The 16810-nt window shown below is 36.0% G+C and overlaps 1 protein-coding gene across 2 annotated transcripts in view; it reads right to left on the bottom strand.

Moving 5' to 3' along the window:
• Positions 1–16810, bottom strand: part of cratb (carnitine O-acetyltransferase b) — a 47795-nt gene that overhangs the window by 4975 nt on the left and 26010 nt on the right. For both annotated transcript variants that reach the window (XM_051872843.1, XM_051872842.1), the window contains exons 6-10: positions 11701–11875; positions 11228–11318; positions 10995–11082; positions 10415–10515; positions 8562–8681 (exon numbers count right to left, since the gene is read on the bottom strand). In XM_051872843.1, the coding sequence (XP_051728803.1) occupies positions 8562–8681; positions 10415–10515; positions 10995–11082; positions 11228–11318; positions 11701–11875 (575 nt within the window). The remainder of the gene's footprint in view (positions 1–8561; positions 8682–10414; positions 10516–10994; positions 11083–11227; positions 11319–11700; positions 11876–16810) is intronic.

Here is a 16810-nt window from a genome sequence, read left to right as displayed (position 1 = left end):
GTTTAAACACAGATAGCAACGTGAGATGTTCAGGTCTCATCTGCGCTCACGTTGCGCGCTATCAACCGAATGGTTCGATTTTTTGCAGCGAACCATCCCACCCCTACAAAGAACCCAGCGTTAAGTGGAGCTGAGAGATTTGTGCTCACGCATTACATTGATGCACTCTCGACATTTGTCATTAAAATAACCATAGAAACCGCCTTACTATCAAAATAAGGATAAAGTTGTGTCTAAAAATTGCAATCACTTTTTTATTGGTTAAAATAAATGGAGAATATCTTGTGTTTTTCTGTGGCTGCTCGAGCCCTCAGGATCAGCGCTTATGGTTTTATAAACAAGGCCCAGTTCGACGCTTGATTTGCAGATCGTTTGAAACTGAAAGGTGGAGCGGTCCCAGCAATAAAAGATCCCGGTCATGAGTCGGAACCGCAGGTGGTAAGTAAAACTGCATCAAATGTCTGTTTTGTTGGCAATCGGCGCGCAAGTGCATATAATGTAAACAACACAAACGTATAATGAATCAAAAGTTATCCAGGGAAAATGCGTTGGTGTATTGTGTGTGTTTAAATACATGTTTAGCTGACCATTGATAGCTTAGCTAAGCAAAAGCTGCGTGTGCTCGTGACTCTTTAGCTTCGCCCACGGCTGTTTTCGGAAAGACTCGGTACAGCGTATCTGTCTTTTATAAATCTGACTCTTCGGAGATATTAAGGATGCTATACTACTCTATAGGTACTCAAGATTAACATGAGATCGGCCAAAACTGTTTGTGTTATGTACACTTTAAGTAAATATCTCCACGTTGTGTAGCAGAAATTTTCCATTGCATTTGCATTGCATTGGTATAATAACACGTTGAATTTGTACTGGTCAGAAGTCCAACATTAAACCAGTCACAACTAAGATTATTCAGTAAACTCATGCTCATTTTTACTATCACTTCATCTCCTGCTCCCTGCTCTTCCCCTGTCTCTTGGCTGATGGAAGACGCTTAATGACAGCTTTGGAGATCAGACAAAACACGGTGTTAAATGTCTGGTATCCAAAACCAAGTTAACACAACTTCTGATGGGATCTGGTAAAGAGACTGGATCCAACATTCTTGGCTTTCCTGACATGTTGGAAGGATCTGACACAGTGCTATGTATTTTTCAAACATTTTTAACTTGACATGCCGCAACATCCAAAAACGTCCATCATTTAATACAGAGGTTCTCAACCACGTTCCTGGAGCCCCCCTGTAGTCAATACACCATCACTCCTTCTTCCAAAACCTTTTGTTTTTTGTTTGTTTGTCTTATCCTGATTCACTATGGTAAGGATATTGTTAGTGTTTTTATTTTATGTTTATATATATATATATATATATATATATATATATATATATATATACACACACATATATACACACACACAGTGCTCAGCGTAAATGAGTACACCTCCTTTGAAAAGTAACATTTTAAACAATATCTCAATGAACACAAAAACAATTTCCAAAATGTTGACAAGACTGAGTTTAATATAACATCTGTTTAACTTATAACATAAAAATTAGGTTAATAATATAACTTAGATTACACATTTTTCAGTTTTACTCAAATTAGGGTGATGCAAAAATGAGTACACCCCACAACAAAAACTACTACATCTAGTAGTTTGTCTGGCCTTCATGATTTCTAATGACAGCACCAAGTCTTCTAGGCATGGAATGAACAAGTTGGCGACATTTTTCAACATTTATCTTTTTCCATTCTTCAAGAGACTGGATGCTGGATGGAAAGTGATACTCAACTTGTCTCTTCAGAATTCCCCATAGGTGTTCGATTGGATTCAGATCAGGAGCCACTGAATCACTTTCACCCTGTTCTTCTTCAGAAGAAGAACAGGGTGAAAGTGATTCAGTGTGTTTAGGATCGTCATGTTGGAAAAGTGCATGAAGACCACGGAGTGATGGTAGCATATTCTCTTTCAGTATAGAGCAGTACATCTGTGAATTCATGATGCCATCAATGAAATGCAGCTCCCCGACACCAGCAGCACTCATGCAGCCCCACATAAGGACACTGCCACCACCATGTTTCACTGTAGGCACCATGCATTTTTCTTTGTATTCCTCAGCTTTGCGACGCCATACAGTTTTGAAGCTATCAGTTCCAAAAACATTTATCTTGGTCTCATCACTCCAGAGTATAGGGTCCCAGTAGTCTTCATCTTTGTCAGCATGGGCCTTGGCAAACTCTAGGCGGGCTTTTTTTGTGCCTGGGCTTTAGGAAATGTTTCTTTCGTGGACGGCACCCATGCATGCCATTCCTCTGCAGTGTACGCCGTATTGTGTCACGGGAAATAGTCGCCCCAGTTTGGCTTTCTACTTCTTTAGATAACTGCGGTGAACTTGCATGCCGATTTTCTTCAACCCTTTTCATCAGAAGACGCTCCTGTCGAGGTGTTAACTTCCGTGGACGACCTGGACATCTCTGTGAGATGGTTGCATTTCCGTCTTTTTTAAATTTTTGTACCACTTTTGCTACAGTATTCTGACTGATAAGTAAAGCTTTGCTGATCTTCTTGTAGCCTTCACCTTTCTGGTGTAAAGAAATTATTTTCTTTCTCAGGTCTTGTGACATTTCTCTTTAATGTGGTGCCATTGCTGACAGCATGAAATGGGAAGGGGTTTTAACTAGGGATGCACCGATCTGGCTTTTTTTGCTTCCGATACCGATCCGATATTCAAGTAATAATAAAAAAAGTGCTAAATTGCCTAATAAACTGTATGCCTCACTTAGGGCTGTGACGGTTGGCATGACAACCGCACCACCGCGGTTGTGGAGTGTCACCGGCGGTAGTGTGACGTGTATATACATACATACATACACATATACACATACACACACACACACACACACATTATATATATTTTTATACGAAAAAATTCAGTTAACGCGACATTTGAGATTTTTTATTTATATATATATATATAAATAAAAAATCTCAAATGTCGCGTTAACTGAATTTTTTCGTCATTGATGGAATTTTTTTAAAAATTGTAAATGATGCATGGTAATAATTATGACGGTATTTTTACGATCCTGTCCCTCAAAATGACGGCGAAAGTCTAACGCAACCTCATATATCGAAAGTCTAGTGTAACAACTGTAAATAAACCAATAGCTTCACTAGCTCGGTAGACATTCAAAATAAACAGGAGTCCAGCTGATTCCTTCATCCATGACTCATGGCTTGTTTTTCATGAATGTTTGGGTCATATATAACGTAAACTAAATATATTTATATATAAATATAAGCTATACTATAAAATTAAAAGACATTTCTTTTAAATTTATAGCAAAGTTTTTTTTTAATGAGGCAGCAACATATGATAGATAGGACAGAACAAAAAAAAATGCTATTAACAATCTTTCATTGCGCAAAAGTATTATAATATGAACAGCTCCCATACAGAGCGGCACAAAGCGCTATGCGCATCCCGTGTGTAGAATGATGCGCTTGAAGCATCATGGAGTCAAAGCGCGCAGCGGCAGTGCTTCGCATTGAAAAGTTCAAAGCACAAAGTGAAGATATATTGATGCGTATTGTATTACCGGTATCCTTATCTACAGATGAAGTATAATAATAGAAACATTGATTCATCTTGGAGTTTCATTGTGTTGACTGTTGTAACCGAACGCGACACGCAGTTTGAATGCTGAATTGAGAATGACTGACAGCCGTAGCGGAGGGAGGCCTTTACGTGAACTTTAATTTAACGACTTAAATATTTATCTGTACCTCAAATTAAAGTATGGAATGGCTTCAGAACACTTGGAATATAGTGCACAGAAACTTTCTGGTGCTTTTTAATGTTTTTGTGCCTTTTGTGGAGCCTAACAATAACACAGACTATGTATTACAGCCATATACTGATACGCACAGTATCGGATTTGGATCGGTCCCGTCCGGCCGATACCCGATCCGGCAAAAATGGCAGTATCGGAGCCGATACCCGATTAGAATATCGGATTGGTGCATCCCTAGTTTTAACACCCTTTTATAGTCAACTGTCTGCTGGACACCTGTGTAATGAATAATTAGACTCACCTGTGGTTGAATTCTTGTTAAATTAGACATTTGTAGTCTAAAATTTAGCTTTGCTCCAGAGACTTTTAGTGGGTTGTACTCATTTTTGCATCACCCTAATTTGAGTAAAACTAAAAATTTTGTAAATTATATAAAAAATGATATTATATGAAATTATATAAAACTTAGTCTTGTCAACATTTTGGAAATTGTTTTTGTTTTCATTAAGATATTGTTTAAAATATTACTTTTTAAAGGGGGTGTACTCATTTACGCTGAGCACTGCATGTGTGTATATACATATTATATATACACATACATATATATATATATATATATATATATACACACATACATACATACATATACATACATACATACATACACATACATACATACATACATACATACATATATATATATATATATATATTATATATATATATATATATATATATACACACACACACACACACACACACACACACACACACACACACACTCACACTTTTGGTCAGAATTATTGGCACCCTTGGTAAATATGATCAAAGATGACTATAAAAATAAATCTGCATTGTTTATTCATATTCAATTAGCAAAAGTCATTATAAAATAAATGTTTTTCTCCAAAACACATTGGCCACAATTATTGGCACCCTTAGAATTTTTTTATGAGTAAAATATCTCAAGTATATTCATATTTACATTTTTTTTTAGCACACCAGGGTGATCATGTACATGAAACTGTCCAGCCAAGACTTCCTGTTCCAAAGGAGTATAAACATGAGGAAACACAAAGGCCAAATTCCCTTAATCATTCATCACAATGAGTAAAACCAAAGAATATAGTTCTGATGTGCAGCAAAAGATTGTTGAGCTTCACAAAATTGAAAGTGGCTGTAAGAAAACAGCTAAAGCATTGAAAATCCCCATTTCCACAATCAGGGCAATAATTAAAAAGTTCCAATCAACTAAAGATGTTACAAATCTGCCTGGAAGAGGACGTGTGTCTAAATCGTCCTAATGCGCGGTAAAGAGTAAAGTTTGAGTGGCCAAAGACTCTCCAACAATCACAGCTGGAGAATTGCAGAGATTAGTTGAGTCTTGAGTCTCAGAAAGCCTTAAAAAAAAAAAAAAAAAAAAAAAAGATCAAACAGCACCTACATCCCCACAAGTTGTTCAGGAGGGTTTCAAGAAAAATCCTCTGCTCTCATCCAGAAACAATCTCCAGCATATTCAGTTGTCAGACACCACTGGAACTTCAAACGGGACCGGCTTCTCTGGTCAGATGAAACAAAAAAAAAAAAAAAAAAAAAAAAAAAAAGAGCTTTTTGGCAGCAAACCCACCAGATGGGCTTGGTGCACACATGGATAAAAAGTACCCCATGCCCAGTGTTACAGCCCTGCCCTTTTTTTTTTTTTTTCATTTTTTGTTGTTGTGAGATTGCAGGTACAGTGGCTCCTCCTTGATGGGCGGGACTCCAGTGCTGATTATGGGCCACACCTGTGAAGTGTCCTCATTATGTTGTGACTTTGAGCCGGGTCGTAACACCCACGGTTAAATATACTGCTGGATCTTTAATGTTGTGGGCCTATTTTTCTGCTGGAGGTCCTGGACATCTTGTTCAGATACAAGGTATAATGGATTCTATCAAATACCAATAGATTAAAAAAAAAAAAAAAAAAAAAAAAAAAAATCAAAACCTGACCACTTCTGCTAGAAATCCAATAATGGGCTGTGGTTGAATCTTCCATCAGGACAATAATTGTGGCCAACGTGTTTTGGAGAAAAACTTTTATTTCATAATGTGATTTTCCCCCCACTTTCAATTCTTTTCCTTCAATGAAAGGTTTGATTTTTGCTAATTTCATGAATTAAAGATCAAAAGAATAAACAATGCAGATTTATTTTTACAGTCATCTTTGATCATATTTATCAAGGGTGCCAATAATTCTGACTATAACTATAATATATATTTATTTTTTTTATTTTTTTTTATTTATTTATTATGGCATGCCGTTCCTGATTATAGTATTTATAATATGATTGGTTGTACATATTGAATGAAAATCTGAATATATGGAATGAAAGTTTTAATATATGGAAAGAAGATCTGAATACATTGGATGAAACTTGAAACAGCACTTCTCAGGTGCACTGACATAGCAGAGTTTACTGACATTTTGGAACTGATGTGTAAATTGTATCTCACCAATAAAAAGATGGAACTGTTTAAATGTATTTGTAAAGTTGTTCTGATAATTTTACAGCAATTTACCGGGATTACTGTGTGAAAGTTACTAATGGAAATGTGATCCTCAAAATGACAGGATATAGACTTCAAAAATCTTTTTGTGTTGTTCGGAACATGACCTGCTGTTGCCAAAATTTGTCTAGTTCAACAAAGTATTGGAAAATATCATGGAATGCTATTTTTAAAGTCATGGAAATCAGAAGGCTACTGCTCTGATAACCAGGGTTGGGAAGGTTACTTTTAAAATGTTTTTTACTACTGATTATAAAATACATGCTTTAAAAAGTAATTTGTAACGCATTTCGTTAGATTACACAAGTTTTTTGAAAGAAGAATTTCATATACACCTAGGATGGTTTGAGGGTGAGTAAATCATGGGGTAATTTTCATTTTTGGGTGAACTATCCCTTTAATTTAAATACACACTCTCTCTCTCTCTCTCTCTCTCTCTCTCTTTCTTTCTCTCTCTCTCTCTCTATCTATATCTATATATCTATATCTATATTTATATATCTATATCTATATCTATATATATCTATTTTCTGGCTGGGATCAGGGTTCCCAATCTAAGCCAAATGTCAAATTCTCTGACTTTCACTGACTAAAAAGCTGAATTTCCATGACCTATAATGAACGGAAAAACAGGCTGCTGTTGTGCTGAGCACTGAGCTGACAAAAATCAACCATAGACAGTATTTTAAAACCATCCATTTGCAAGCTTTATTTACTTGTTCACAGACATTTTTAGTACAAAACTAAGTTAAACTCTCGTACACACTTTTTTTTTTTTTTTGCGCTTTTACCTGTTAAATGCACTTTGATCATTTTCTTTACTATTTCTACAGAAATTGTGGGAAGTGAACAAAATGCCACTGAAAAATAGCCTAACTATAACAATATGCAAAATGTGTTACATGTGATTTAAAAAAAAAAAAAAAAAAGGTATAGAAACATTTGATAAATTTTGGTATTGAAACAATTTGATAAAGTTACATTTTGATAATTTGGAAACTAAAATTTAAAGGGACAAACAAAAATCCCTGATATTCCATGACTTGGACAAAAAATATATAAAATTCCCTGACTTTCAATGTCTGGAATAGACCTTTTAAAATTCCATGATATTCCACAAATTCCATGACCCGTGGGAACCCTGTGGGATGCTCACCCACAGGAAGAAAGACTAAGAACATTATTTGACACACATTATATATTACACACTAGTATTAGTAAAATATGCGTCTCATTCACTATATGACAAAGCAAGGAGAACTCTACCGTTTAATTTAATTTTGCATAATTTACAATGCATAATGCATAATATTAGTATGTAATTAAATGTAATAGTAGCCTATGTAGTTAAAATTAATTTCAATATATAAAAATATTGTTAAAAATCACATCTTATGTGTTGTTTGTCACATGTAGTAGTAGTATGTTTTTGTGCCATGGGTAATAGGAGGAATTTCAACCCGGCTACCACTGCAAGTATATTTCAAACCTGTGGGAAGCACTGCACCCGTTTAAAAAAAAAAAAAAAAAAAAAAACCCCGAAAAGAGGAGAGTCTGCTGGCAAAAAAAGAGAATGCGACAGAGCTCGTAAAAGAGAATCAACATTGGCTTAGCTTTTTGAAGATGGTGAAATTTGAAATGTTCTAAAAGCAATGCAGAGATGCCGTTTTTATTTCTCAACAGGTGAGTAAGGTATTTTATTAAACAGATAAATTGCCATATGTAGCTCTCTAACAGAGTTCATTGTAAACCATTATCTAATGGTCATTTCATTGTTGTAGTGCTGTGCTGGAATTTATTTGCAAGGAAGTACCGTGTCTATGAATGGGTATACCTAAAGTAACATCTTCAGCTGGTCAGCTTGAGATTCTTTCCATCTAACTGGCTATATCTTGTAAGCCTAGTAGTAAATGTTTTATGTGCAGTAGGATAACCATTTTCTTTCGCAAAATGAGGCAGAGTCGAAGCACTACCAAAACAATGTTCTTCAGCAAAACCACTAACCACTAGAAGGCCAAAAGTTACAGTGTACCATTAAAGAGAACCTATTATGCTTTTTTGCATGTTCAACTTTCTTTAGTGTGTAATGTTGCTGTTCAAGCTCAAAAAAGTTCTGCATACATGCAAAGCACAAAGTCCAATCCTAATGCCTCGAATAGGGGCCCTTTAAATTAACCATAAAAAGTGCCCAAAACAATAATAGGCAGTTGAACTCACATATCCAGATTCTGCTTGGCCATCTCTAGATCCCATTTGATCTCAGAATTGATGTAGAAGTACAGTTTCTTGGGCATGGGCAGTGGAATCAACGGAGCTCGCACTCTGTCCGGTTTCTTACTAACAGAGAAACACATGTCAATTATGTTACACAAATGTCTTTTTAGGCCGGCATCTTACTAGCCAATTTTTCAGTCAATTCAAAATTGTCAGCCTTATTTAAATATTCACAGAAGAGTGCACATGGGACATGGCCATAGGGGTGGGTGATATACCAGTAGACACGATAAACCTGTACAAATTTGTCAACTGGTAGAGATTTTGGATTACCGTCTCTATCGCGGTCATGTGTCAGTGCTTTCACAAAAGCTTATCATTTTAACATATTATAAGCCTTGCGATTAAACAAGTGATTTTAAACTGTTCAAGAGCAATAAGCAGCTTATTTCTGAGAGAAACACCTCTGATTGGCCATTGTGTTCACGCAATGTCTGTGATTGGCTACAATGATCAACGTTGCAAAAACATATTGTAAATAGACACTTCACTGAGCGCTTACGTAGATTCACACGGGAGCATTTGAAAGCAGTCATATATATATATATATATATATATATATATATATATATATATATATATATATATATATATATATATATATATATATATATATATATATATATATATATATATATATATATATACACACATACACATATACATACACACACACACACACACACATATATAACATACATATTTAACTTATGTTAGGCTAGTATTAGTCTTTTTGTGATATTGAAACTGGTGATGAGAATTATTACATTTCAATAGTATCAAAAATGCTGATATCATTGTGATATATATCGTTATCGCGAAATTAAACTACTCATATCGTGATACAAGATTTTGGTAATATCACCCACTTCTATGTAGCCGATGCCCAACAAGATTCATTTCACATTGAAGAGGCGGTTGTTTAAAGCCCGGAACACACCAAGCCGACGGTCGGCCATTGGGCGTTTTTTGTTCGTCGGCCGACTAAGTTTCCTCAGTGTGTTCCGCACAGTTGGCTAAAGTTGGTCCTCGTCGGCTTTTTTTTGGCCGATTCGACATGTTGAATCGGCGTCGGGCCGTCGGCGAGAGAGAGAACTCTGATTGGCTGTTCAGTATAGCAAACGAGTCACTTCATGAGAATATAAGCAAAAGTTATGACAGCAAGCAAATAAGTCATGACGGCACAGACAGAAGGTTGTTCTAATTTTACGTCATCTTACCCAAGCACTCGAATGCATGAATATTTTCATAATAACATGAGTGGAGTGGAATAAAGAACATGATCAACATGATTGATATACAAAACGGTATGCAAGCGCTGCTTTGTTTATGGTTTGTATACATGCAGTCTTAGTTTCACTTTCCCTCTTTGAATGACAAATATAGGCAAATATATCTGCTTAAATAGACAGTTATCTCCTTTATACGCAGGCGCAGAACGCACGTGCTAGTTGACAGTCGGCTGAAGTTCTTTCGGTGTGTTCAAGCACATATTTTTTTTCCCAACGCAGCCGACATGAGGTGACAACACCGTCAGCTTTTGTTGCTGCTAGTCGGATTGGTGTGTTCCGGCCTTAATATGTCACCACTCCTCACAGACCTCAGACAAAAAAGGGCGTGAATTCATCAAAAACGGTAGTAGGTGTGACACCCTTGAACAAAACCAAATTGGCTAGCGAGATGTCACCTTTATCAGTACTAATAATGCAATACAGAGATAATAAATGATAGGAAAGTTTTTATCTGTGTTTTTGTCTTTCTTAAAAGGCATGCATTTGTGAAGTTTTTGTAAATACCAGTATTCTAGCACATGGTCCAACAATGTGGCTATAGGCGGACCCTCGGCTGTTGCATGTTCGTACAAGAGACCCCATGACCCATCCTCACCCACAACAAACTGAACATACAAAACAGAGAAAGAAACAGCCACTTTATGGATCTTACATGTGTAAAGATGCAGTTCTCCACTAGTCTTCAACATTTCTATGAATTATGATATTTCACTTGATTTTCAAATAAATATTAAATTCACAATTTACCATACACAACTTTGTTAATCATCCCAAAATTACCTGAAAAAGGGTCATTCTCCATCATTTACTCATGAACAAGCTGTATTATAGCAATTTTTATGTATGTGTGTATAAGGGATACAACTGAGCTGCCACTCTGAAGCCTCTAATTAAAAACAAAAAATAGAATTATCCAGGCATCATGTCAAGATAAGCAAGTTATTTAATTGTTTTTATTAATTGGAGGATTTAGAGTGGCAGCTCAAGTTACTTAATTTAAACATAATCAATTGTATACATCAACTCTGACAGTCCTAGTTTAAATTACAGGACATTAAGAACAGGCCTCTGACATATAGGTCACCTGTAGTGTCTTGTCAAACCAGCGATTGCCACTGTTTGAATAAGTCCCACCGCCATGCAAAATCTGTGCTGCCATTCGACTAGAATACCTGCCAATCAATTAAGATTCTTAGCATAACATCAAACCATCACCGATAAAGATGTAAACCATATTGTTAAAAATCATTTAAAAGAAAATACACTGCTTAGCTCTAGTAACTGTTCAATCACAATCAACATATACACAATTCTTACTTCTCATCAGAAATCCTCATAACTGGAGAGTCCAAACACAATGTAAAGATTGATTTCTCGATCAGCCTCACAGACTCTTTATTGATTTTATCTGGAGATGGGAAAAAAAAAGTAAAAACATACAAAAAAAAAAATTTAAATTAAGCATTAAACTCTCAACAGTGGAACTACGCAGCTAGATGGTAAAGAGTGAAATTGAATCTACCTGTAAGCCACAATGGGCTATATGAACGAAGGCAAAGACTGACCTCATATATACAGTAACAATTGTTATTGTGCATCACTCTTGCTAATGGATCATTAGAACACTGTCATTTTTAACACTATTCTTAAGCAGTATAAAACCACAACTTTTGTTGTGTTCTCAACATTTTTCTAATGAATGCTTTCTGAAACATGCATTTGATGAAAGTCAGATCACAACAAATCTTCTGTTGTGTTAAATAGTAGTTCAGTTTGCAGGACAGATATACCTTTGAGCAAGCGAGTGTAAGCCTGACCCCATGTGTGACGATGCTCGCTGGTCAAAATTCCCATTGGTTCCTTATCAGTTTTCCACGACTGAGAGCGGATCCGCAACAGCTGAGCATGGATCTGACTTTCTGTCAATGGTGTTCCATCACTGTTGTAAACATCCAACTGAAAAAACTACACAAACACACACACAAACAGTACATACACTACCAATTACATGTTTGTAATCACTAAGATTTGTTTTTTTTAAAGAAACGGTATACTTTTAAATTATAATGTGTCAGTTATTACATGAAACTAGGGATGTCCAGATCCGATGTTTCAGACTCGATCGGAATCGGACGTTACCTCCCGATCAGGACTCGGATATGTATATATATTCTCATTATATTTAACACATCTATAGTTATGCGGTGGCACAGAGTTACGCCTGTTTCACACTGCAAGCGTGAGTGTAACTACACCGTCACTGCAGCTGCAGAGATGCGCGAGTATTCATACTGGAAGCGTTTGTACAGCGTCACAGCAGCGGCTCGAAGCTACATATGTGAGCATTTCTTTACAAAGACAGCTATACATTCCTTTTTATAAGTTGGTCATTTATAAACTTGATAGTCTTGAAAGTTTGTTAACATGGGGAGGTGTACAACATTCTCATATAAACGTAAATACATAAATAAATAAAATAAATAAACAAAAGCCTCGTGTCGTCCATTGCTGCACACGAATGAGGTAAGCTTTGTGTGTATGACATCATCTGCCGCGTGCACATGTTTACAAGACAGCAAACTCTGGTTTAATTTGGGTATGCTGCAGTCTGTGTAATAACTAAAATAATTCATGCCGAAAAAAATACGCGCTGCTCACGCGCCGCTTACGCTTGCAGTGTGAAACAGGCGTTAAGCCTCGTTTACACTGCACGCGTCTGCTACGCGTTACGGCTCCGGCAAGGTTTTGTTCCGTCCTCTGCGCAGTGTCAACTCACACCAGAAGCATTTCAGAAGCGAAGCGGCTGAATTCACAAGACCACGAGATTTGACTGTCTGATGTTTTTTCCTTGATTCTTTTCGTGTTTTTAATGGCTAAATGGTTATATTTTGTCCGGTTTTATTGGGTGTATTGCTATGCCATACTTTATTTTGCTGTAGCCTACAGACGAAGTTTATACACTTAAAAGTCCAAAGGATGACAAGAACAAAAAAAATTCAAGTTTTTCAACTTCGAATCTCTTGTCTTCAGTTTCTGGCCTCCTAGTGATGTGAAATATGAGCGGGAGTTTACACAGGGTGATTATTTTGATTTTATTTTGTATTTGAGCTGTGCGTCTTGGACGCAGCGTCCGTCAAAAATAGGCTTGGCGCCTATCTTTAGCGAAGCGGCACGGCGAGCCGCTTCTGGGACGCTTCGAAAATGCACAGTGTGCAGTGTAAACGAGGCTTTAGACCCTTTTGACTCAACACAGAAACAGCAAAGCGTGCGGCATGACATCACTTTGTTGCAGAGACGCTATTGGATAAATGGCGGCAAAGTATTTATATAATATAAAAACAAAGTCTTAATATAAAAACAAATATATTTATATTTGTTTTTATCGGATCGGGACTCGGTATCGGTAGATTCTCAAAATCAAATGACTCTGACTCGAACTCGAGGGCAAAAAAACCTGATCGGGACATCCCTACATGAATCTAAAATGAATTAGGTGATACAACAGTGTTTTTAATATCTCCTCAGTATATGAATTGTAAACTTACTGTAATGGAAAATAATTTTGAAATAATGGTTGAAATTATTTAACACTTTAGCATTAAGATTAGTGCTATAAGGATATGTTACTAAGGATATGTTACTAATGGTATGTTGCAAGGCTAAAACCAGTAAGCATTATTCCGTAAGTATTAATTCATTAATCCAAAAGAATCGATGGCCAATGTGGAGCTAAGAGCCTGTGACTGAAGTCCAATCATATACTAGTTTTGACCACTGAATTTTTACCTTTCTAGTCTTTCATGATTATTAAAACATTTTACTGAGATTTCCTTATTAGGTCAGGTAGCAGGTCCCAAAATGAGTTTTGAATGTTGCACAGAGGATGAACTGATGCCCTGGCATATTTATGCCCACCAAACAAGTCACACAGGTGACAGAAAAACAGAAAAATGCCTCACAATGACATGTTTACACAGAACAACAACAACAACAACATAAGATGAAAGAATGTGTGCTCTATAAAAGGGCCATAATGTGCCGTAGCTGGCCAATCATTGCAGCTGCAGAATAAGATGTAGTGCTAAAACGAGGAAGCACCAGTATTTTGGTTGCTAAATCTGGGAGCATTTCCAACACAACATGAAGAACTGAGTTCTGGCAATTAGAATACATTCGAATCAGTTGGCACAGATTTCTAAAATGAGGGAGGTGCCAAAAATCCGTGAGTACAGTTTGTAAACCCATGGGAACGGATTGAAAAAGCATGGTCACGGTTTGAGTGGACAGATTAGGCACAGTTTACTAATCCATAGGCATGATTTGTTAAACCAAGGGAAAAAAAAAAAAAAAAAAAGAATCTGTGAGCACGGTTTATAAACTAAGAGGACAAATTGTAAAACTGTGGCCACAGATTTGAGAGTTTAATTTTTGTTTTTTCTCCTATAGGCGACTTTCTAGGCTCCGTACAAAGTAGAAACTCCAAACAGATCTTAATTATTCCTCATCAATACCCCCTCTCTGTGCCTCTACTGGTGAAAACTAAGTACTATTACTCTTCTAATAATTCTGTTACCAATAATTCACCAGGATCACGTGACAAACACATTAATTCATTCATGTCTACTACAAACGTTATGAGCATACTTCATTAGAAATTATATGTAAAACATGTAGATCACAGGGGAGTACTAAGAAATACAGCTAACCTCAGCCAGTCCATTGCACAAACTACTTGAGCAATGTTGGCCAAAACATCCTTATGCATGGTTATATAATATTGGATGTCATTATTGACTACTTACACATTGATCTTAGGCTTATTGCACAGCATACTGTCATCACATATTTTATTACAGTTTTTTTCAATTGCTAACAAGCGTTTACCAATACTTAAAGTACTTTTTCTAAACTCTTACCACAGAAACGCACATACATCACACAATTAGCCAAATAGTTAATTTTCTGCCCAAAACCATATTTTGTTAAATAAACACAAACTCTACATTTCAAAATGCTAAAAACCTTTTTCAACACATACTAACCCTATCAAAACACAGCAAACCTAATTCAAAATAGAGTCGTTCTGTCAAAACATAGCACTAGTTTTCTATCCAACATGAACATATACATGAACATACATAATCAAAGCGCAATGACTGTCAAAATACTATGATGGCATTACGAAAACTGCATTACTTGTCATGTTTCAGTTCTACCTGCAGAAAATATGAAATCCATAGTTTTTAAAATTCAGTTTCCTTTTACTGCAGTAATAGTAGAATGCTTACATGTAAGCCATTCTACATTTTTGGTTGAGTGTTGAATGTGTGCATTCTTGGCAACAGAAGTGAGTCATTATTTTATAGAATGTACAGTAGAAAAAGAGAAGAAGAAGAAGAAAGTAACAGAATTGCTCAGGGCAGCTACTGGTCAAATGTGTCCCATATGCAGAACTTCAATGTCACCTTTGGTTGAAATCTCTTTCTGGGGGTGGTTGTGTGGCGTTGATGTTGGCCCCATAGAGGGTGGGATGGTGTACCCTTGGTAGCTAGTGCCCTATGCAGACCACATATTTTGTAAATATGAAACAGTGGTAGTGGAATCGTTGTAGTAAAATCGTTGTAGTATAAAGCTTTTACTGAAATGAAAACATGAAATTGCTGCCATTGATCAACAACAAATCCAACATAAATGGTCTTTGGTTATTATGGAAGCTTTTTTTCTACCACAGAATAAAAAAGCATAAAAGGTAATTGTGACTTTTTATCAAAAAATATTTTTTATTTTGCAATTGTGAGTTTACATCTCACAATTCTGACTTTTTTTCCTCATAATTGTGAGATATAAACTAGGAATTGAGAGAAAAAAGTCAGAATTGTGAGATAAAAAGTCACAATTACCTATTTTTATTTTCTATTCATGGCAGAAATAAGCTTTCATAGGTTCTACATATGTAAGGGGGAAAACCATAGATATGCATAATCCAGCACACATTCTTCCTCCTCTCCTCTACCTCTTCTTTTCCCTTGTCCTGATCCAACTTCTCCTCTCCTCCATCATCTATTCTTCTCCCTTACCCAGATATTATTTTCTCTCTCCTCTGTTGTTCTTCATACACACTGAACAAATCCGATTCAAAGAGTCCTATTTTACTGTGTGTCCATGTAATGAAAATAAATTCAACACCTAACTATGCCTCCAACTGAAAATATTTAAATGATCTGCTAATTAAAAATGCTTATCAATTGTTTAAGTATTTGTTTTATATTTTTTTTCCAGTACTTTTCCAGTACTGCTGTTGTTGCAAAAGTATAGGTTTTATCCTATATTTAAAGATTGGAATATTAGGTCTTCATTTCTGACTTGCTGTGTTTAAGCATTTGCAAATAAGATGAGAAAGATCCATGATTTTGGTATGGGGTAAGCTTATATGAAAAGAAAATGTAAGCATTTTAAAAACGTGTTAATTGACTGCATTTTGTGTGAAAACGTCATGAATTGTGTTAATGGTATGGCCACAACAGATGGATGTTCTGCTAAATGTGTTTAGAGTTTTGAAAATGTGACTACAGATTGGACCAAAGTATGTTAGCAATTGAAAAAAACTAATGCAATCTCATTATTGGTCAAATCCATGCATTAAAGTAATTAAAAAAAAGAAAAAAAAAAAGCTTAATTTTATTCATTGTCAAATGAAGCTGGTAGTAACTACACTTACTTGCAGTGTATTTGCAGGTATCTGCATTCTTCTACAATGTAAATCACTGGCTTACGCAACAAATTTCGACCCAGGCGACAAGTGATTGAGTTAGAGGCTAAGAATATGTTTATAACAGATTTATTTTCACTGCGTGTTGTGTCCTGAGTGCTTTGGACTGCCTACAATTGAACACTCTGAGT

The sequence above is a fragment of the Ctenopharyngodon idella genome, chromosome 19, assembly GCF_019924925.1.
Source record: "Ctenopharyngodon idella isolate HZGC_01 chromosome 19, HZGC01, whole genome shotgun sequence".
NCBI lineage: Eukaryota > Metazoa > Chordata > Actinopteri > Cypriniformes > Xenocyprididae > Ctenopharyngodon > Ctenopharyngodon idella.
This window is presented reverse-complemented; position numbering and strand designations above follow the sequence as displayed.